The sequence below is a fragment of the Centruroides vittatus genome, unplaced genomic scaffold, assembly GCF_030686945.1.
Source record: "Centruroides vittatus isolate TY-2023 unplaced genomic scaffold, ASM3068694v2 contig_941, whole genome shotgun sequence".
Classification (NCBI taxonomy): Eukaryota; Metazoa; Arthropoda; class Arachnida; order Scorpiones; family Buthidae; genus Centruroides; species Centruroides vittatus.
This window is the reverse complement of record NW_027122625.1, coordinates 335,106-360,837: the sequence shown is the minus strand read 5'-3', so window position 1 is coordinate 360,837 and position 25,732 is coordinate 335,106. Positions and strand designations below refer to the sequence as shown.

Below are 25,732 nucleotides of genomic sequence, written 5' to 3'. Positions count from 1 at the left end.
GAAAAAAATGGCTTTGTTTAGTACCTACAGAATGAAAAGTTTTAAAAAATTCTCATAATCTATAAAATATTCAAGCATTTCTGAGATCCCGAAGAAAATATTCATAATGATGTCCGCAATACATCTTAAATTGATTATATCTATTGTTACAATAAAAACATTATAATGTGACGCAAGAGTTAGATGAATTTTTAAAAAAGTATATAAAAGAACTATCTCGATGCCTATTAAATAATATAAAGTTATATTGAATATACCTGTATTCAGTGGTGATATTCGGCGGGTTCGCACAGGTTCGGCCGAACCCGTTGTTAAAATTTTCAGTTTCCCGAACCTTGTTAAACACACGGAACATTTCTCAGTAAGTTTGTTTGTTTTTTTTTTAAATATATTAAAATATGCGTATTATACTCTGTAATACTACTAAACTAGAGCCTTATACCCCGTTCGTACCGAGCATTTCAATCTAGATTGTGAGCAAGGTCAGGGAGTATGTCTTGGTGCGATCTCTCTCGACCGTTTCAATCGAGGTTTAATCGCGATCGATTCAAGAGAGTTCTTGATCCAGTCATAAGAGAGATCCCAGAATGCCACGCGCGCGAGATAATACAAGATGGCTGTCGAACACGTGTCGGGCTATGGACAGCGAAAGAAAAAGTATAATGTATCTCGAGAGATGATGACACGTGTGTATTTCCAGAAGCGCCATTTTGCGGTAAAAATTACCCCTGCCTGAAGAAAAAAAAAAAAAAAAAAAAGATCGACAGCCCTAAAATATTATCGTTACCTCCCCTTCACCCATGGCTCGTTACGTTCCAAGTACGCCACTGATTGTTAGATATACGGTTGCAAGAAAAGGTATTGTATTTATTTCTATTCAAAACTTCCATTTCATTTGTCTGTGATTGTCAGGGAAAAATTTTCTGCTAGCGAACCCCTTGTTAAATATTTCGAATATCACCACTGCCTGTATTACTATTTAATTTACTATTTTCCACCATTACATTTTATTACTATTACCATTTACCATTACATTTATATTTTTTAATATTTACCAAAACAAATAACACACACAAAAAATTAATACCATATTTTTTTTAATTTAAAATAATAATAACGAAAGTTTACAGAAACTTTTTAATAAATAATATAAAATTATTTATTATTAGCGTCATTTAGAGTGACTGTAACTTCGTCTGCTTCATAATTCTGTAAGTGACGCTTACGCCCCCTAGTAGCCGTCGACAGAAGAAGGGAGGAAGAGGATGGTTTCTCGTTTCAAGATGAAACAATCGGTTATCTTTTTATAGAGAAAAACTTAGGTAAGAATATATGACGAAAAATTGAATCAAGATTCAATAATATATATTAAAATTACATGGTTTTAACGCTCGTAATCGATTTAAGTCTTCGATTTTGTCGTAAATTCAAAATGGGTACATCTGCAGTACTGCATGAATATGTTTTACACTGAAAATCGTATTTATTCTTATAAAATATGGCTTAATTATAGCTTGAAAGACGAAAGCGAATGATAGAGATCGATTTTATGTATACACATAAGCACATTCAATTTAAAAAAGTTGTCTCGGTTGAAGTTACTTTTAGGTCATTATGTATATACGTATATATGAGTTTAAATACCTAAAAGTAACTTCTACCCGTTTCTTGCTTGCGAAATCTTCGTTTTATAATTTTAAAAAGATATACAGTGTATTACATAATACATTGTCCAAAACATAAAATGTACAGGGTCTTAAATAATAGTTTTATTTGTTATAAACCTTCACAGTGGTGTGTTATCCTACGGGCAAAAAGGGCAATTGCCTGCTCTTTTTGCTCAAACTGATCATCTATAAGAAAGTATTTTCCCCAAAAGTTCCTCGAAGAAAAATGTCCAAAGTCGACGCCGTATGCGGGCTCCCTAATTCGAATTTACCTGGACTTAGTGTGGGTGTAACGCACCACCGAACCTTAATGCAATATTGCCTAGAAAAGCTTCTAGCCCTGTGTATTACGTATGTATTACAACTGATCGAGTTTAGGATTATTGTCGTTTTCAATACCTAAATGAGCAAATCAATAATGATGATATAAATCTGAACGCCATATTTTTGTTTCCTGATGCCGTATAAGTTATATCTATATAAATCGGTCGGGAAGTCCTCCTTAGTGAGAGAGAGAAAAAGCTATAGAAAATGAACCGTCGAATAACTTTGAATTTTTAGTTGTTCTGTTCGGTAAAGAAGCATTTATAAATCAAAGGCACAATATAAAATTACTTGTGAATGGTGAGGTTTAACAATGGAATTGTAATTGTTTATAACAAATCGTAATTCATCTGTTGTTCGTTTAAATTTAATAATAATGGTTTATTATATATCATCTTTGAGACAATTTAACAATAGAAAAAAGTGCTTAAAAGAAATTATTATACTTTACAACATAATACAATATAATTAAAATTTAAATATAAATAAGTTTCTACTTAAATTTTCACTTTCAATTTTAATATTTTATTATTATCTTATTGTTGTTTGTTGAGGGCTTTTAAAAAAGACTTATCTCTTAGTCTTTCTCAATTCTGTATCCATGTTCATTGATTTATGTAACTGTATAGATCAAAATAAATTATTATATATATTTATACATTGTAATCCTATTTAAATAAAAGTTAGATATTATTTTTAAAACTCCTATAATTATATATACATACACATATATTTAAAATAAAAATTAATTTAAGATTTTAATATTTTAGTTTTATTGTAAAGATAAATCTGTTTAGATGATGAAAGATGTCATAAATCTTTAAAATTTTTATTGGATGTATGAGAGTACAGTACATTTATAAAATGAAAATCGTTAATATAATTAATAAATTGATTTATTTGCATCATTTGCAAATTTTCATATTCTACAGTTTCAAATGTATTGCATCTAAATGATAAAGCATATTTTAATTAGATGAATTTTTAAACATATGTATATTACATTTAATTCTGATTTTTGTATTTTCTTTTGGATAAAAAAAAGTGAAAGAATGCTTGCCAAAATTAAAAGAACTGTGAAAGTGAAATTTTTAGAAGCCATTCCATATCAAAACTCTTTCTCTATAATTGTTCTCCAGAACTAAATATTTGTTTTGTCCAAGTATCTCTAAACTAAACATAATCCTCTCAGAACCAAAATAGTTAGAGTAGAAATTCTATATTCAATTTGCTCATATGTTTATCTATCTGTAGAATTAAAAAAAAAAGTAAACTAATATGATTTATAATGAGTAATAATTTTCATATCAAATTTCATTTTTGTAATATTTAAAAATTACATCCAATTGCCATGCAAACTATTTTTCTGTATTTTTATTACTTATTATACTATTGTTATTCAATCTCTAGTATAATTCACAGAGTTAATACTATTAGATGTATTTCAAGTGACAAGTCTATATATGGAAAAGAATGATTAAGTAACATTTACCTAATTGTAAAAAATGATTTTAAAAGAAATAATGTATTGATAACTTGAAACCGTGTTGTGTTTCTATTGTTGTTTCTCACACACAATGCAGTGTAATTTAATGTTTCAGCAGTGGGAGAGTCTTGTATGGTTCTATCCCTTAGTATTGGAGAATATACCTGGAAAATTTTTAAAGTATTTTTTCACACAATTTTTCTCATTTCTGTTTCAGAAAAAGTATTTATAAACAGTTGTGTCTAGGAAAGAAAAGTCTTTTTTTATTGTTACATAATTCATTTTTTATGTGAATTTTTTTTTTTCGCGGTAGTTTTTGGCTAGTTTTTGGCGATATCCCCAAAAGAATTTAGATATATACGTCTCTCACTGCTGAGTGGTTAACAATTACTTGGCTTCCTTTCATCTTTATTTCAGTTGATACGTGTATACATTTTGCATTTCGGGCCTAATATGCCTCTCCTCAGTCAACTAAAATTGTTAAAAACAAAGATTTTTACATGCAATACATTTAAAAACTTCTACATAATATATTTTAAAAAGATATACAAATTGATCAATCCATGATAAAAAAGGTATGCCTGTAAGATGATCAATTTGTATATCTTTTTAAAGTATATTATGTAGAAGTTTTTAAATGTATTGCATGTAAAAATCTTTTTGTTTTTAACAATTTTAGTTGACTGAAGAGGGGTGTATTAGGCCCGAAACGCAAAATGTATATGCGTATCAACTGAAATAATGATGAAAGGAAGCCAAGTGATTGTTAAATTACACTGCATTGTGTGTGAGAAACAACAAAGAAATAATGTAAATAAATTATAATGGTACATTGTGTATAGCAAAACATATATCTTATCCTATTTATTTGAACTTTGCTTCATAATATCTTTAATCATTTCATTGATATATTGCATAATTTTGTCTAAGAAAAACAGATTGTTATTGAGAAGAAATATTATGATATAACAACTATTAAATAAAATTAATTTTTCTGCTTTAAATCAGTACTGTTCAACTTTGCTTACAAATCATTTTTCTACTTTTTAATGCAGGTAACATCAAGCTAGAATATTAAGATTTAAATAATAAATAAATGTAAATGGCAGCTGCATTGATAATCTGTAATATCCATTACTTCTATATGTGTATTCATCTATTTGTATTTTAACAGTGATAATTTGGTCATTTGGAATAAATGTTAGCTAATCATGCATTAAAAGATATTTAGATATTTATTATTTTATTTTATGTTTCTTTTGAATTTTTATTTAACTTGAATTGCAATTGTGAGCCACTAAAAAAATCCCCATAAGCTATTAATTTGTCAAAGCCATTTTAATTTAACATTCTTATCCAAATGCAATGATTACTTTTTTATTCAGTTATTTTGTGACTTGAAAAAGTGTTTAAAATTTAGATGATTTTTTAAAATACATGTATTATTGTTGTAATCACTAAATTTAACGAAAGAAAATATTCCAGTTAAATTTAATACATGCAAAGAAAGAGCTTACAATTGTTTTTGTGCATCTGTCAACTTTAGTTGATTATTTAAACTGAGAAGGTGATGCATTAAAATTGACTAAAAATTTATGTAGCATGTGCATATATTTATACTACATTTTCTGTATAAAATATACAAAGAAATAAACTTTTAGAAGTGTGACTTTTTTACTGCACTGCAGACACACGTGCTTCATTACAGTTTGGATGACTTTTTATGTTATCCAATCCTTTTAAATACTTATTACACCTATATGAGCTGTATTTTTACAAATACCAACTCTAAAACCATGTAATGCAATAATAATCTATCAGGAAAAATTGTTTCAGATGATTAAAAACATTTGAATAAAGATAGTTTTATTACTCCATCAGGTGGTTTTAGAGTTGGTATTTTTGTTTATAGTTACTAGAACCCTTAGTATTAGCTCCCCTGAAGTCTCACTTGTTTGTCCTTTTTTTCTTCTACCCCTGCTTTAATTTTTCACCACATATGACTATCCAAACACAGATGCCATATTTTTCTAAAGGGAGTTATAGGTACTTCTGGCTGTATGTAGATTCCCTAGCATTGTAAGTGTGCAATATGATTGACCAAACCTATGCCAAAATGATTGCATTTGGATGTTTAATATTAATATCAAAAAGTGTCTCAATTTCACTTGTGTGTCATTTTTATTTTTAATCATATTTCCCTCTTGGCAAGAAAAATGGGCAATTTAAAAATTAGCAGCCGTTCTAATACATCTGTTCACATCAATAAAAAGTGAGTATTTCAGTCAGATATTAAAATGAATATATAAAAGTAGAGAACAGTAAAATATTAAGTATTTTCTAGGAAAAGAAAACTGTGGCATAGATTTTTCTATTTTGGCCTGAAATAAACACACAAATGTAGTGATATGCTTCTAACATTCTGTCTAAAGCATTTTATAACATGCAGGGGGACATGATCATAGCTGACAAAAATGTCAAGAAACATTGAAAACTCCCATATATGTAGTCAGCAGCCTACCTACTCCAGTGACTGGTTAAAACATGCACATATGCAACCACAGGACACACGTGCAAATTTTCAAAAGTTAATTTCATCGTAACATCATGCATGTTAAATGCCCATGGTAAAGATCAAAAGAAAAAGTTGTCTAGAGATGAATGTAAATTACCAGTAATCATAGACTTGATTGAGATGTTGCATGTGACAAGCTTACAACTGGCAACTGCCCAAAGAGTTTACATCATGTCAAAGAAATTTGGCATGGAATATTTCAACTCATAGATCAAATTTCAAAATTCTGGCTTTGACTTTGACAAATTGTACTGTACATATTGGCAAAAAATCATGTTTAATAGTTGTGTAGTTGCTTTAAACTCCAATCACAGACGAAACACTCTGATTTATGAACAGTTATGAATGAGCCATCCTCAGGTATGGACAGTTGAAAATGGAATGCTAGTGTCAGAAAGAAAGGAAAAGGGATAGACTCTAATAGAGTAAACAAGTAGGGGAAGTGGGCTGTAACTAATATAATATAATATAATTATAGATAAAATCCATACTGAAGCTCTTATTGAAGTAGTAAACCTTTTCATTTCAGAAAATAAAGCTCTAAACCAAAGTAAAAATTTCAAAATTATTTATATATCAATATATTTGATTTCTGCACAGAGTAATTTTATCTTTAATCACAGTTATATTACTTCAAGGAATTGAAATTTGAAATTATATTTATTCATCCAATAAAAATGGTTATAATGAGAAAGACGCAACAAAACATCTCAAAGCCCAATATTCATAACAAAGCCAAATGATTGCTGGATTAAATTGGGCTATTTTACTGTTATTAGTCAGCAATCATTTGGCTTTAAACAACAAAACTGTTACCAGTTAACATATAATAATTTAATTTATCTATAGAAAAATGTACCTTTAAGTTATTGTTGTTTGTTTTTCTTTAGATCATTTAGTTCTATCTTCATACTGTGTTGTTTTCATTTTGTATTCTTTACCTTAACTGTTGGTTTTAATTCCTGACAGGAACAGCTGATTTCTTAGTGATATAAATAGAGGTGTTAAAGCTATCGGACTAGAGCAAATATTTATTTCTGCAAGTTTGTACAATTTTAAATCTAAATAATATATCCTGATAATAAATGCAAAACACTAGGTAAAATAAAATTTTAGTTCCTGAAAGAAATGTCATCAGATTAAAAGAATGAAATATAGTGTTCAAAAATCAGTTTATCAAAGAAAATACTTCTGAAAATTATTTTTAAACATTATGATAAAAATGTTTCTTTATTCAATGCATATTGTTTTAAGCAGTTTTATATTTATTCATTCCATATTATTTATTGTATTAGATAGAAAATAGTGTAATATTGTTGTTGTAATGGATAGAGTAGATTAAAAATTCACTACAGAACAAAGGATATTCATTCATAAGAAATGACAAAATACTAATAATAAATCATCTTCATATAAAGAATCTTCTAGTTCTGAAAGATTTTGTAAATGAAACTAAATTTAAATTTTATTTGCTACCATCATATTTTTCAATAAATTGATTTTTTTAGTTCATCCTTTATAAAAATATACATTTCTGTAACATTTAAAATGCGTGTGATATGTAAATACTATAATTTTTTCAGGAATTTAAAGATTACACATACCAATTTACAAAATTTAAAAAAGCTTCTACATTTAATAAGTTTAAAAATAAAATGTTTTAAAATACTTATGTAGAAAATAATACTAATTTATTATTATTATTATTTATCAGAATAGCTTTCTATATTAACTATCTACAGGTATTAATATTTTATCATTTGTACTATGAAATATTAATTCTCCAAAAGGACTCGGTGTGTTACATAGGTTTTTTTTAATAGATTGTCTTGTAAATTAATGTATAGAAATCCTGATCGCTAACAACGATATATTATTTACACTTGCGAAATCCTAAGAAATTTTATTTAAATTATCAAATGAAGTCATTATTTTTCTTTTGTACAAATTACAGAGAAATTATTTATGGATTTGTTAGTTTATTAAATACATTTCAATTTTAAAAAGTTATTATTTTATTCATTCTTAAGTTTTATTTGCTATTCAATTTCAAGCAATAATTTTTAATAATTTTATATTATTTTTGTTATAATATCTACATAATTATTTCTTAAAAATCTAAGTATTTACCATTCATTCAATATGTTTAATAACAGTTATTCAATATTACATAATTATAAATTTAAGAATATTTTAATAAAGTGTTATAAATTTGCTTATTTTACTCTAATAGAAAGAGGTATAATAATCAAAGGTGTATGAAAATTATTATTGACCTTCAGTTACAAGAACACTGAAGTTTAATGCATTTTTTAAAATAAAATTAAAACTTAATTCAACTAATTTATATAAATAGTAAGTAATCAAAACTCTAATTGTAATTTAAAATTTTTAAAAATATTATTTTTATTTTATTATTATTTAGGAACCAGTATAGTACTGTGTTTTGTGACAAGAAGTTTTGTTTCCAAACATATGTTGAAATTGTTAGTTTTTATTTTCTTGCTGGACAAACAGCTTTAAAATATGGAAACCTGAAAACATAGAAATGCTGATGTACAATGTAAGCAAAATTGTTTTTAATTAATCATCATAATATGCTTGAATTTATGTAAATATAATAATTAATCATCCTGTTAAACTTTTATTAAATTTCATTAATCTGATACCTTTCTTTCTAAAATATTATAATGATATTTAAATATATAACTGTTTATGAAATTTGCTGAAGAATTCTCTGTAATTATTTGTATAAAAGACTTCTTTACACATACAGTACATAACAAAAATTCCTCTTTGGTCAAATAAGTATTCTAATAGTACTTTTAATAAAATATTCTACTTTTACATTGCTTGAAGAAGACATTGATGAAATGTTGAAAGTACTGTACATGCTAATTTTTTATCATCACTAAATCACATAACTTGATAATTAAAATATAAAATATATAAAATGTTTGTTTAGTTATTAAAATTTTAAATTGAGATTTTCATTATGAATAAAGAATATAAAGTAAATGTTAACCCTTTCCATGCGGTTATATGCCTTTAGGCGTATGTCACGTGACTTGCCGTTAATTCGTGATGCGGCATACGCCCTTTCGGCGTAATTAATCAAAAAATTTGATTATTTTGCGTTACATTCGATTTTCCAGCGATCTTAGCTTTGATTCGCTATTCTGTAGGTCGATTGACTTTGTTTAAGCCAAAAAGTGTTTTGTGACCACCCCTGGGCCATAAATATTTTGGTAAAATAGACCCTTTCCCTGCCAAGTAATTAGAGACATAGTGTAAATAATGGCAATAACTTCTCCCTTGCTCTAGCTAGAGAGCTGCGGTTTCTTTTATTTAAAAGAAGACAGATGTATCTAATTAACAAATGTACAAAGTTTAGCGATTTTTCTGTAAATTAATTATTTTTTCCTTTTGTTCGTAAGCTTCAAATTTTAATATTATTTTAAATTTCTATTAAACTAAAAATTAAACAATCGTAAACTGTAATATGTTCTTAATCAAACGCAAAAAACAGATTAAACATAGCACAATTTTAAAGCGAAATATCGCGATTTAAAAATTATCCAAAAACTGCAAAAAATGCGCCGCATGACGAATTCCACTCAATTATTTGCTGTAGATCACCAGCATGGAAAGGGTTAAACAAAATCTAAACTACATTATGGTATGTTTCCAGCAGAGCATTCAATGATTTTTAAATTAATTAATCATCATATATAATTCTCTATTGAAATAATTAAAATTAAAATAGTCATGCAAATATTAAACATATTAAAACTATTAATAAATAGACAAAAATATATTGAAGTCAACATGTTTTTTTTAATGTTTGCAATGCTATTTCAAGTACAATTATATCAATGAATGATTGTATAATTGATTAATTTTATTTAAAAAAACCATGTGATGTGCCATCAGGAATGCACTATAATTTAAATTTTGTTTAAAGTTTATTCATGTTCTGCATTCATAATAATAATCTGAAGATAAAATTGCAAAAATATTTCTTATTCAATAAATTTCTAATTTCTGAATATTATTTAAAACATATTTGAATGCTTGAATGTTATAAATAATGAGTTGACAGGGACATTAAGAGCTTCTGTGAGGCCAGAGGTAGAGCAGTCCCCTTTTTTCTTTTTCTTTTTTTCTAACAAAAGAAATATGTAGAATGTTTCTTTATTAACAAAATGCAGTCTTAAAGTTTTTATGTTTTGTTAGTAAGAACAATATTAATTTATAGTGGGAAAAACTGCTATGGGCCTCTAAGTTTTCTCTGAGCCCAGGGAAATTTCCAGCTTTCCCCTCTTGATGGCCCCGGGAATTGAAATGTCTGTTATAATGCACAGGAAAAATAAACTTTCAATATTGATAAACTTATATAAAACAAATTAGGTAATTACATCTATAAGAATGTCAAATATAGGTATTAAACAATTAACACTATATGAAAAAAAGACTAAGAATACCTTAGAAAATTAAAAAGGAAATAATTTTAGTTATATTAGGTTTTCAATAAGGTGGTAGATTAATTTTGATCAGTTTAAATACTAATTATTTAAAATTACAGTACAGATAATTTATTTTTAATTTTCAACTCAGAAGTAATTTTTCCTGTTCAATTAAATATCCACTTAATAAATCACATTAAAAATTTAAATATTTAAATTAAATTTTATATAAAACTTTTAATTTATTCATTACTAAATTATTAAGCATATTAAATCTATAAAACTAAATAATAATAATAATAACTCTTCCGTGGTCACCACCTGGTCATGGTGGGAGAGCCCAGTAATTTTACTGATCCATAGGGCAATGCAGGCTGGAGCACAAGCTCCTGGTAGGGACACCCATGCCAGTAAGGTCTATGGGGAGAAATGAAGCTAAGAGTGATCACACCCACATTCTGTGGAGATATTTATTATGGTAATAACCAGATCAAAGTGTGATACCAGTTTGACATCGCCCGGGTTAACAAGGTCCCGTTCGTGGGTTAGGCAGAGGCTCACGTTCGAAAAATAGGCCACAGTCTCCCTTGGTTACCAGTGGCAAAAGCAGCACCAGCCCAAGCATGGCTACTGCAATGCCCTCAACACATGTGAAGAACCAACACAGCTTGGTGTTTCTGTGGCAATGCATCCACAGACCACAAAGGCTGGAAAACCACGCCAACGGATGAAATGGACAGTAGAAATGAATGAGTTTATCATCTGTACTTACTACACGATCACAAAACTTGAAACAACATGACAGCATACAGACAACAACTACACCATTGATTCACACAACAGTATCATCATGTCACTGTTACCGAACAAAGGGTTGTTGATCAAAAAAGAACAATTATACGCAACAACTTTATTTCACAAACAACACTTGAACTTATCAAACAACAGGTTGCTGATCAAATACATCAACAGACAGAAACATCTAACATTAATAAAGATCATGTAACCTGTCAGGATAATCCAGCAACAAGCATTGATAATAACACACATACAACAATTACCACTAACAATACTACAGACATTTCCTCATCCATCACGGATAACATAGACATGGATTTAGTTAATACACTCTCACTTACATTTCAGGAAACACTCACTAAATATACAGGTACAGATCCCACACAAAGACCACGAATACCAAAAATCAACACATCAAAGGAAGTAAGAAAAACACTAAATTATGTAAACACTCACTTACTACCACACTACATTCATTCAATTTCTACATTCTCAGACATTCATACATTAGTTTATGCTGGGGCAGTCACAGTAATGACACACCATGGACTGAAAATACAATCACAGACAAATAGACAGAAAACACAATTCTATCACAAGCCTGCCTGGCAGAGAAGAATAGAAACACAAATAAATGACATTAGACAGCAATTAGGCAGGCTGACACAATACACTAAAAACAACATAACACCCAAATTAAGGAAACAGCTCAAAAACATTTTCAAAAAAATAAAAACACACACAAAACATAAACATCACAACACGCGCATTACAGAATACAGTCAAACCTGATTTTATGCGGTGGATAGGGACCGCATTAAAAAAAACGCATAAAAAAAATCGCACGAAACTTCATGAATAGCTGTAAAAAATAGTTTTCGCAACACAATTAAAAATATATTTTTTTATGCGGTCAACAGGGACCGCATAAAAAAAGTCTCACATAGAAAATAACTCAAAACTGTACGAAATAGAATTTATTGACAACAGATGTCAGCACTTGACTGCATCGTCTGGTCTACCGTCTGTTTTACATATTTTTGTCCAGGTGGTGTTTTGTTGACTTAAAAAGTAAATTATTTCATTTTTCGCATATTCATGCAATAATATTACTATAATAAGTGCATTTATGCTATAATAAGTTTATTTAGCTATAATAAGTCAACGTGAGACATGACGAATCGCACGAGACTAGTCGCCAACTATACCGCACAAATAAAAAATCGCACAAAAAAAACCGCACAAATTAAAAATTTGCATTAAAAAAATCGCACAAATAAAAATCACACATAAAAAGAGCGCATAAAAACAGGTTTGACTGTACATTGATACACTAAAACAAAAACTTCCTGCCAAAGCACATAGACTCAAATGATACAAAACATGTACACTATGAAAACAACAAAATAAATTATTTACAAACAATGAAAAACTCTTTTACAGACAAATTAATAACAAAGCAAACACTGATACACAGCACAGTGGCACACCAACAGAAGAAGAACTCACAACATATTGGTCTTCTCTTTGGTCCAGTGCTGTCACGCACAATGCTGATGCAGGCTGGATCGAGGAGGAGAACAGAAACTTGCACAACATACCAACTATGCCCTGTGCTGAAATAAACATACATGATTTCCAATACACTGTTAACAGAACACACAACTGGAAGACACCTGGTGTAGACAGCATTCACAATTTCTGGTACAAAAAGTTCACATCACTGCACCAAGAACTAGCTAAACACCTAACACACATCATCATCAATCCACAGGACATGCCAAATTTTCTTACTCAGGGCATCACCTACATAAAACTCAAAAACAACAATACCACAGACCCCACACAATACAGACCAATTACATGTCTTCCAACACTCTACAAATTATTGACATCCTGTATCGCAAACAAAATATACAAACATGTTGAAGAACACGACATTCTAACGGAACAACAAAAAGGTTGCCGTAGAAATCACAAGGGATGCAAAGAACAGTTACTCATAGATTCAGTCATTCTACGGCAAGCACACAAACAACACAGAAACATACACATGGCATATATAGACTACAGAAAAGCATTCGACAGTGTTCCACACAGTTGGCTGCTACATATTCTACACATGTACAAAATACATCCATCACTCATTGCATTCTTCCAAAACACTATGCAGCACTGGAGAACAACACTACATCTCAGGGTTCATAACACTTCCATACAAACAAACCAAATATTTATTAGGCGAGGAATTTTTCAAGGAGATTCCTTGAGTCCTCTCTGGTTCTGCCTAGCCTTGAACTCATTATCCAACATGTTAAACAACACACAATATGGCTACAATATCAGGCATGAAAAAACAACACAGTATACACTGTCACATCTGATGTACATGGATGACATAAAACTTTATACATCCACACAAAAACAACTTCATCAACTCCTACAAATCACACATTCATACACCAAGGACATACAAATGGAATTTGGCATAGATGAATGCAAAACACTTCACATAGAAAAAGGAATCCTGAAGAAAGATTTTGCACTTGGAAATGGAGATGTTATTGAATCCATGGAAGAGGGCGAGTTCTACAAGTACTTAGGATTCCAACAGGCCAAACTAACAGAACATGCACAAATAAAACAAAGATTAATTAAAGAATACCAAAGTAGGTTAAATGCTATTCTCAGAACAGAGTTAAATGCAAAACACACAGTTAAAGCAATAAACACATATGTCATCCCAGTACTCACATATTCTTTTGGAGTTATACATTGGACTCACACAGATCTTGAGCAACTCCAAAGGAAAACAAGAACAACACTTACTAAGCATAAACAACATCATTTTAAATCTGCCACAGAAAGATTAACCCTTCCACGTAAAGATGGCGGACGTGGCCTGATTGACATAGTTAACCTTCACTACAAACAAATACAGTCACTGCGAGAGTTTTTCTACAAAAAACAAGAAACATCACAATTACATAAAGCAGTAACTCTAGCAGACTCAAATAACACACCATTAAACTTACACTCACATCATATGGACACAACATATAAAAAGCATAGACACCATTAAGCAAGCGTGGGCTCGAAAGGCACTCCATGGCAGGCATCCTTATGATCTGGCCCAGGATTTTGTTGACAAAACTGCGTCAAACAGCTGGTTAGCTCGGGGATGCCTCTTTGGGGAGACGGAAGGATTCATGATCGCCATACAGGATCAGGTCATAAATACTAAAAACTACAGAAAACACATACTCAAAGATACAACACTCACAAATGACACATGCAGAAAATGTAATGTCATGCCAGAAACTATACAAAACATCACTTCTAGTTGCAAGCTCTTGGCACAGACAGATTATCTACACAGACATAATCAAGTAGCAAATATAATACACCAAGAGCTTGCAAAGAAACACAAATTAGTAGACATCCACGAACCATACTACAGATACTTTCCACAGACAGTATTGGAAAACAACACGCACAAATTGTACTACGACAGAGCCATAATCACAGATAAAACAATTTACCACAACAGACCAGACATCACACTCATTGACAAACACAATAAAATCACATACATTATAGACATATCCATTCCAAACACTCACAATATACAAAACGCTTGCACAGAAAAAATTAGTAAGTACACAGAACTCGCCCAGGAAATAAGGCATCTGTGGAGGATGGATAGGGTGCTTATTGTACCTGTTGTTCTCTCCTCTACAGGTGTCATACCATACACACTACACAGAAGCCTGGGCACATTACAATTGAATAGAAACACATACATCACACTACAGAAGGCCACTGTATTGAATACATGTCATATTGTGAGAAAATTCCTGAATACACACACTGATACACTTCTTTAATTTCTGTTTTGGTTACTATGCCTTGACTTTGGTCCGGCATAGTACGCAGCCACCGGTGTTAACCGAGTATATCTCACTTAACCCAACATAATAATAAATGTTAAATATTTCAAATATTTTTAAATATAAAATATTTTTAAAATATTTCAATAAATTTAACTGAAAATTATTCATACAGTATTTAAATAAGAATATTTGAATGTTATTTATAAACATAATGGCTGATTTCAAAATATCTCCATTTTTATAAAATTAATTTTAAAAGAGGTTGTTGTGTGATCAGTTTAGAAAGTAGCAAAAACTGTTTTATTTTAATGATAAATATTCATTTTTCAATATCATCATCAATGTATTATCATTGTTATATATACATATATTAAAATTATCAATTTATTCCTGTGCTTTACATATGAAAAAACTTATTTTTCTTTAATCCATTCCTATGCAGTAGCTTGAACTTTCACTCCATTCTTAGGAACAGCCATAAGTTTAATGTCAAATTTGAGCTAAAATAAAAGTGTGGACTACCATGTAATTTCAAGTTCTAGCTCTCTTCACTGTTTTCTTTACTTTAGTCAGTTTTGCTTGCAGCATAAGAAAAGGATTCTTTTCCCCTAGCCTTATTATGTAAATACATCTCAAATACTCATAAGATTTTATAATATTTCAGTGAATTGACTGTTTCTTCCTTGAATACAACTTTTCAATATTAAAAATTGAATTACTGACACTGCTTTGTATGGAAATAAATATTTTAAAAAATTATCTAAATCATTATAAAACATTATTTAAGTAAGAGAATTATATAAAAATAAAATTAAGGACATTTGTTAATATTCTGAAATTTGTGTAATGTTATCAATTTTGAATATAAACACAGCATTTGTTTTTCTAATATGATGAGACTTAGCTGGATGCAACAAAGAAATTGAGACTTTACGCATACAAACTAGATACTCATGACTATCAAGTGGTGATTATGTATTCTATCCCAAACTCCATGTAATACTATTGTAGATAAATGGTGCACTCAAGGTAGGCCAAGGGGCCCTGGCATCCTCCATAGTAAAAGGAAAAGAAACACTAGGAAAATAATTTTGGAAAATTTACTAATTAAAATTCATTTTTTAATTTATATTGTATCATGTGTTCTATTTCTATATTACTTATGAATTAGAAATCACATAAAGTGAGAATTTTATTGAGTTTGCATTAAAACATTTTTATTCATTCAACTCAGCTTCCCCGAAGATTAAATCTTGTGTGCACCACTGTAGTAGGAGATTTTATTTATTTATCAACACTTGTATCTAGACAACACTTGAAATAAGCATATTAATATAACACGATATTTTGAAAATAATGATTTATTGTTTTCAGTTTTTATTAATTAACCAGAAAATATTCAGCTTTGTGTTTTAGTGATAAAAACAAAATTAAAGCAAGATATACAAACAAAATTGCTATTTACAGTACAAGAGAAAGATTGCAATGATATCTATCTTTGTCTCCAATAACAAATTTTTCCATTCTCATCTATACTCAGACATTGTGATTAAAAACACACTTCAGTGAGCTTGCTCTTTCTTTTCTCGAAAACATAAAGTCAGAATAAACTGAATTTCAAGCAGGATGATAGCGTCTTCCTCCTTTGGTTTATTGTTTGTTTGAAGTTGATCAATACAGCTGTTGCCATTGTCCCTGGTGTAGGGCAATGGGAATGGGATATGGTCCTATTGTTTTGAAGTTTAGAGGAACAAGTTGATAACCTGACTGACCTACTGTAGTTCCTTAATGAAAGCAAAAGGGGATAATAAAGTAGTATCTTTGATTTTGTTCACCCAACTTTAGTCATAGGCATGAACATTTAAAGCAGAAAGAAGTCAGACTAGATTGCTGGAGAGCTAAAATAAACTTTAAGTTGGAAGGTTTAAAGTCTTTTCTTGGGAGAATTTGTATGACATTCGTTTAAGCAATAAAATTGGCTTTCTCTTATCCTGTTATCTATTTTCAGCACAGCCATATGTTAATGAGCCATATGTCAATATAAAATATATTTAATTCTAGAAATTTTGGGGGGAAAAATATAAAACATCTTAGTCAATTGAAAGAAAGTAAATGTATAAGTTATCAATATTGAAATTATTTTTGTAATAAATTTTGAATTATAACTAAATTAATTTTTAATTAAAATAATAATGATAATAATAATAATAATAATAGTTCTGATTTAAAATTATATATTTTTTAGTGAATTAATAAAGTTTTTATTTAATGACTTTCAAAATTTAAATAGATTTAATGTTTTTCAGAATAAAAAATGCCAGATGAAGAAAGAAAAGCTGTTATATCGCTCTTAAACATTCCATGGAATGATGTTTTATTTGTTTATCTTTTACCATTACTTAATTGGAAAGATTTATTTCGTCTAAGACGTGTATCAACTGAAGTCCTTTGTTTGGTGACAGAGTATTTCAGATCATGTCAATCTATTGATCTCTCTACAGTTAGTGGACAATTTAATGCCAAAGCCTTTCAGATTATATCAATGAATAATTCTTACATTCAGTTTTTGATTTTAAGGAATTGTAAATGGTTAAATAGTGATTTATTAACACCGGTATTGAAGACAAATGAAAGTATTGTGCATTTGGATATTTCTGGTTGTTCTGCTCTCACTAATTTAAATTTACAAATTTTAGCAACTAAGTGCCGAGGATTAAAAAAATTATCACTGCAAAACTGTCATTGGGTTAGTGCCACAGCAATAATGTCACTTGCTTTAGAATGTAAAAACTTAGAATATGTTGATTTAACAAGTTGTTGGGAAGTTACAGATGAATCAGTATGTAAATTGGTTGCTAATTGTCCAAAGTAAGTTTTATTTTTTTTAAAGAAATAATTAAATGCCAACTGAATATTACTAAAATTTTAATATATTTCAAAATATTTTTTAATCTCTTTTGTAGGTTATCCTATTTATCTTTGTCTCGGATTTATGGTATTACTGATTATACTATGAGTATGATTGCATGTACTTCCAAACTTTTAGAGCATCTAAATGTTTCTGGATGTTGGAGAATAACAGACTTTGGAATCAGGTATTAGTATAGAATTATTAAAATAATTAATATGTATAAAAACAAAAATACTGAAAAATTGCAACAAATAATAGAAAATTTGAATTATTAATAAGTACAGTAAATACAAATAGTACCACAATTAAACATTATTTAAGCAGTTAATTCTAATTTAATAATAAAAACTTTTTGAAGTATGATTTCGTTAATATCAACAGTAACAAAAATTAAAAATTAGAAACATTTTATGATAAATACAGGGTGATGCACAAAATATCATACACCTGAAAATGTCTTACAAAATTTTTATTTTTGGGTTCTAAATTTTTAAATTTTGCCACAGATAGCCTTGGTTTATGCGTGGTTTGATAGATGGCAGCACTTGTCTATGTTACATATAAGGGCACCACATATTTTCATTTGTAAAACATGGCAGACATAGGTGTTTGACACTTGAACAGATGAAAATAATGTTGTTTCACACATAACATGAGGGTTCATCTGAAAGAGGTAATCTTCAAAAACATGAAGGTCCATCTCAGAAGTTTTACACCAAGAAGTAGCAAATATTGGGCACATCCTGCATACTGGCTAGCCATGCACATTCCAGTGAGTATCATTAATATTTTTGGAATATTTTCAAAGACATTTTCAATGTATTACATTTCATGTGCTACCCTGTAGAACAATTTATTCAAAATATAATTTTTAATATTTTTATTCATTCAGGTTCTCTTTAATCTGAAAAAATCAAAAACTGAGAAAATTGACAAATAAAAATAAATAAATGAATCAAATACTAAAATTCACAATTATATACAGTGGCAGACAAAAGTGTTGACTATAACTTTTGCTTACAAATCTTATTTGTTGTGCACTAATTTAAAAACAACACTAAAACCAGTAAAATAACAAAAAATATGCACTAATAACAATTTTTATCTTAAAAAAATTAACTGTTAAGTTATTGTAATTTTATAACAACAAAAATAATTCATGCAAAATATTGACTCACAGAGTTATTAATTGGTTTTTCAAATTTTTTTTAACTGGGCATTTTCTATGTTAAAAATTTGCATAAAATCATATTACAAAATAAACGTGGCTCCTTACATGTCTCCTATGTCCATAGTCCAGCTATGTAAAAAGGATAAGCCAACATGAAGTGGCAGACTACTAAATGTGTATTGTGAAATATACAGTTGTCAAATTAAGATTCAAGAAGACCACAGAAAACAACTCTATGTGTTGATAGAATTATTAGACATAAATCTGTGGCTGCTCTAAGCATAGATGTTGCATAGATAAATTAGGAATGCTGAAATTGGCTACTGTACTGTTGGTTATTTCTTACAAGCTATAGAACCAAATGTTTATCTTGGAATAAAGAAACTTTTAAGTTCAAATAATAAGTTGAATTTGCTATTGAGTACAATCACTAGACAAGAATAGTACTTGTCAAAAAGTATTGCTTTCTTATGGGAATAAATTATTCTTTTAGAAGTGATGATAGGTGTACATTAGACAATCTGAAGACACACTATACAATGTTAGATATCAGCTACCTGCTGTTAAGCATGGACATGGCAATATAATGTAGTTGAGCTGCTTCACTGCATGTAGTGTATATCTTGATTGAAGTAGAAAGCAAAATTGATTAATTCCAGTACAAAGATATCTTAGAGAGTGCTATATTGTTCTATGCAAACAAATATGTCTTGAGGGTGCTTATTATAGCAAGATAGTGATGGTAAAGCATACTTCAAAACTCCAATCTTTGCTTCTTCAATAAAACATCTCCGTAAATTATTCTGTATTAATTATAATAATAATATCCTAATCTATTCCTTTATAACTATCACCTGTAATAATCACTCATGATTTATTAAATTTTCTTCTTTCTGTTAATATCTTTCCTATACTAACAAAGTAATAAATCTGTTTATATTTTCTTTTATATTTATCTGTCTTGTCTTCAATATTTCTAATTACAAAACATGTATAAAATTTTTAATTTTTCAATACTTTAAGGTCATCAATTTATGTCTATTGTAGCCTTTTTAATTATTTTTTATTTTTATTTTATGTTAGATTGAAAAATAATTTTAAGGATTTAAAATACTAATTCTACAGAGTGTTTCTATAAGTGCAAAAACGTATCATATTCCTGAGGTGAAATTGAATCAAATATGCAATGTTACCAGTGAATGTGGTTTGTTCAGGACAAAAAGAAAAAATAATGGAAATATGAATGTATAACAAATAAAGACAAAGATTACAATCTTACAAATACATGCCTTATAACAGCAATTAAAAAAGCACGTCTACATACATAATTGGATGGCATCACCCTGGATATAAGGTGACCTTTGTATGTCTGATTCTGTGCACAAATTTAAGTTAACCCAACACAAAGAAGTTTGTTACAAGATAGCAACTGTTAAATTTTGTGTCTAATTTAGTAATAATTGCAAAATAATGCAATGTTTTGCAACTTGCTACAATGCAAATTTTCATTCCCATAATTCAGTGAATTAATTAGAGCAAAATTTCTTCAGAAAAAAATAATAAACGATTCAAAGGACAAAATTAAAATCTTTAGCAGCAGCATACCATCTAATCATTATTTGAGTTGAAAATCAAGTTGCAAACTTCAGTATGCCACTTGATTTTCATTTTCAACTGAAACTTCTTTTTAATATTATTAAAATGATATATATATTATCATATTATATATAATATATAATATATATATTATTTTTTATTTTATTGAATCGTTATATATACATAACGATTCAATAAAATAAAAGATGCTTTATTAGTGAACAAATAAACACTTAGAAATTTTAGAAATTGCTCAAAATGACTGCTGTTTGCTTGAATGCAGCCAATATCTTGTAAAAATCAAGATCTCATTTACAAAGCAGAATTTTCAAATTTTGTCTCTCCATTTTTCATTTCGTTTTGATCCAGCAATCTAATATTCAAGTTTTAGCATGTAATTTAGAAACATTCTTTATATCAGCTATTTAATTTATTCTTTGTTCTTCTCAACAGTACCTTTATTACATAATCCCTAAACTCATATTTTTTTTCTGTATTATATATTTATTTATTTTAATATTTTTATATGGATTCTTCAGATAACTTGTACCTATTACAGTAAACCCTTAATTTAATGGATTAATTTAAATGAAGTGGTATTCGTTAACACTGAATGTTTGTTATATAATAAAGTAGGTTTTCAGAACGCATCTATTAAAAAATTGGCAAATTAGTTAGTTCATCCGTTTTTACTTATATAGGTATGTTTGTGCAATTAAAATTAAGTATGTATGCAAAGTTTAATTTCACAGAAATGTTTTCTATTTGTATTATAGCTGAAGTACTCACTGTAGTTCTGAGACTGTAATAAACAAGTATACTGTGTGATTTAAATTAATGTAAATAAACAAACATTTTTGGCACATAATTAAACTTCAATATAAATGAACTACATCATGTGAGATTCTGAATTTTTTTAGATAAAGTATTATAGAAATTAATATAAAATCTTTTAAAATTAAATATAATAATATGAAATTTTTATCAAAGCTACAAATCAAAGAGAACAAGGAACAAATGTTTCCTGTGTTGACAGTCAGTTCTTAAGAGAGATTTATCTCCCATGACTAAAGGGCTGACTAAACCAAAAAGACTCATCATGACACCCAGTCAGATGATCTTAATTCTTAATCTCTATTGGAGGAAAAAAAATAGTATAAATAGAGGATACGCGCCAAACTTTACGCACAGCACAGCACATCATTGTATCCTCCATAATGTAAACCTAGTGCCATACTTCTTCAGATTGAACTTCTGCCCAGATTATAAATGTGGTAAGGTATTAAATTTGTAAACTCTCTCTCTCAACCTCACAGTTAGAGATTTAACTTTAAGGTTGAATCATAGTTAGATTCTCATCAGTTAGTCCTGTGTATTCTTGTTGTTTATTAATTGAAGTATTTGTTAGTTGTTAAGTGGACTTGACTCTAGTTTTCTCAACAGACTCCTATCGACTTACCTATGCATTCCTCACTTGCTAAATTTTAAGCCCTCCTTTTTAATAATAGTTTACGCATGTTAGTTAGCGATAAATCGACTATCTGGTGTCAGGTCCTGACTGAGACAAAGGTCTTACGATTTCCTTGTCTTCAACATTAAATAATCGCCATCCCTCGACGACAGGGCTAGTTCAGCAGACTAGAAGCCAAATAAGTGGTATATGAGTACATTCCAAACACGATACCCCTGGCCAGCCCCTTACAATCATAACACATGCTATTTCCAACTCTGCATCCTTCTTACAAATAGTATAAGCAAAGTGTACTTACAGTATTCCATTATTATTTATTGTATGTAGCAGTGTATACAGTATTAATATTTTATTGGAGTTGATGATTTGACTTGAATACGTTTACCAGTAGACTTGATGTACTATAGAGTTGTTATCGAGATAACTTACTGAAGATTTATTGTTGTTGCTTAGTGTCCTATATATTAGTTAGCTCATACGAAAAAAGGATATATCATATATTGAAAGCCATTAAGATTAGTATCTCAGTGAAAGTGGTATGATCTTGTTATACATTTTCACTGAAAACATAATGAATAGTGTTATTTTAATCAATGAAAATAAGCAACAATTGAATCATTTTTTTTAAAGATGAAGTATATCTAGAGTGAAAATTGTTATTTGTAGAGAAAGAGATATGTAACTTTCTTTAACCTTGCAAGTCTTCAATGATATATGAGTGATTCTGAAACTTTGAGAGGTCCAGACCTTTTTATAAAATATTTTTAGCTGTTAGCTTTTAGTTATTTAATTAATAAACTACAGTAATAATAAGCATCTTATATTATTTTTTGATAGTCTTTGATTGCATTAATTTGAAAAGTTCTCTCAAAATAATGGAATTAATAAATTATAAAATTTAATGAAAAAGAACCAACTTTTTTATTTTTCAAAAATTTATTAAAATATAACATTTTAATATATAATATACAAATTTATCACATTTATTTAAAGCTTAATATAGCTTTAAATAATAATCTAGGTAATAAAATAAAAGCATTTTTAGAAAATGGGTAACAAGGTAATGGGTAAAAAGGTATTAGGATTTTTATTCTGAAGAGCAGAGTTTGGAGTGGATGTTATCTGCACATTCTATCTTCAAACAAAGTTTCAAAAATTTGGTGATTGATTTTCAGTGACACACGAGCATAGAAAGTTTAGCAAGAATATGTAATTACAATTGGCAAACAATCAATTTGCATTTAAAGAATTCTCCAATAATGGTCAGTATAGGTAGACTTAAATAAATTATTTCAGGTTGGACAAATGGGAGGCAAGGAGATTTTAGGGTGAGCTAGGACCCACTTTTGCCTTTCCCTCAAACTGTCCATGATTGACCCCAACAATTATTCCTGGATCACTGTGGAACTGCAGACTATAGTTTCAGAACCACTGATATATAACATCATCTCTGAAAACTTTTTAACACTTCATGAATTTCTATTATACTTTTCTGCAGTTTGAAATAAAACTTGATATTATTAAAATATCTCATTTTGAAATTTCTTATATTCAACATATAAGAGTATTATAAAAGTATTTTAATTTAGCTGATTGCAGATAAATAAGTGATTAATATATAAATAACAAATGGTGCAAGAATGAGTCACTAAGTATTTTATTATTATTTTCAACTTGTTATAATGTATTTTTTAAGCTACAAAATCAGTCTTCAGATCAAACTTTGTAGTATTTATCTTTTTATATTTGACAGTTATAAATCTATTGAGTATAAAAAAGATATAACCTAATCTACTCAAGAAAAATTTAATTGTATAAAATATCTGTCAAAGAATGTTTCAGAACATGTAATGAACTATAAATATTATAAGTTTATATATACAGTATTTAATTTTAAATTACATTAGTTTTAATTTATTTTTTATTTTAATTTTTGCTGTTTAGATTACAGGATATGTAGTTTTTTTAAATTCAAATTGTAATGAATTAGTCAAAACAGGAACAGTTTCATCATGTGCTGAAATTAAATGTATATGCTTATGTGCACGTCCGTTACTTTAAAATTTGTTACAATATACTATGCAAAAAATTTATATTTAAATACATGATTTGTAATTGTGAAGTACTTGAAAATTTTTAATTATAACTGTATGAAAACACAGCATAAAATACTTCATTTCTGTTTCAATGCACAAACTGTACAGGTTGTTATTATTTTAACTTTTTATTACAATTCTCAATTACATTTTTACAGGTTGGTAGGCGAATATTGTAGAAGACTTAAATCATTAAAGGTAGAAGACTGTCGTGATGTCACAGAAGCTAGTCTGGCCACATTGCGATTGAGAGTCGTCGTCGATCGTCCCAACAGTAGATACCCTTACAGAGCACAAAGTCATAGAATAAGACTTCAAATTTAAATATAGGTAGGAAAGAATAGATCCATTCCAAAGACAATTAATAGTGTCTTTATCTGTTTATAGAATGGCATACATTATTTTAATACAGCATGTATTTCAAATTCATCAGTATTATATATGCCTAAAACTGTTGTGGCCAATAACTTATATTCATTAATGAATTAAAAACTTACGATATGTTTAGTAGTCGACAAATAATCCATTCAAATATTTAACTTCTTTATTTCTACAGTGGTATGATACAGTTACAAATGTTTGTAATTCTACAGATCGTCAAATCTTATCTTACGAATGCAAATTGCTATATATATGTGCATGGCAGATGTTTTGCTAATGATGCTGTCTATTAAATTTTCTTTGTGCTACCATGCAAAACATAATTTAAATACTTTAAGAAAATTAAAATATCGCTAGCCTGAAAAATAACCACAATAAACAAAAATATTTTCTGTTACCAGTGTTACTAAGTAACTATGCATTTTTTAACAGAAGCAAATTTTTTAAGTCGTATATGCATTTTTAAAATGCATTGAAAAATGAAAACCTTCACATTCTCTAGATGTGCTTTACTGTTTAAGTGGTGTGATCAGTAAAAAATTTATATGTAAAGATTAAATTCATTACATTTACTAAGAATTATTATATTTTCTATAAAATTTTATAAATTCTGTTAATTTTACGAATGATTGCGAGTACGATCGGATAAATTATAGAAATCTTACAATTCGTCACTTAGATAGCCTGCAATTTCCCTATAATGAAAATAATTAGATAGAAATATTTTATTAAATTTATGACTATGTTAATTTTTTTTTATTAAAGAAATCAGTTGAATTGTTGGACTTGTTCAATTAATACATTTGATCTGTTGAAAAATAAAATGTATGTTTAATATCAAATTTTAAAAGTGGTTCTTCATTTTAATATCTGGCATACACGAAATTCAATAAATAT

At 28.7% G+C, this 25,732-nt stretch overlaps 1 protein-coding gene across 1 annotated transcript; it reads left to right on the top strand.

Moving 5' to 3' along the window:
• Window positions 1-1,219: 1,219 nt before the first annotated feature.
• On the top strand, window positions 1,220-25,672 carry jet (jetlag). Its single transcript, XM_067282095.1, has 5 exons — window positions 1,220-1,322; window positions 8,478-8,615; window positions 17,516-18,077; window positions 18,173-18,304; window positions 24,613-25,672. Exons 3-5 carry the CDS (start codon window positions 17,524-17,526, stop codon window positions 24,776-24,778), a joined length of 852 nt encoding a protein of 283 aa, XP_067138196.1. The 5' UTR covers window positions 1,220-1,322; window positions 8,478-8,615; window positions 17,516-17,523; the 3' UTR covers window positions 24,779-25,672.
• Window positions 25,673-25,732: the final 60 nt, after the last annotated feature.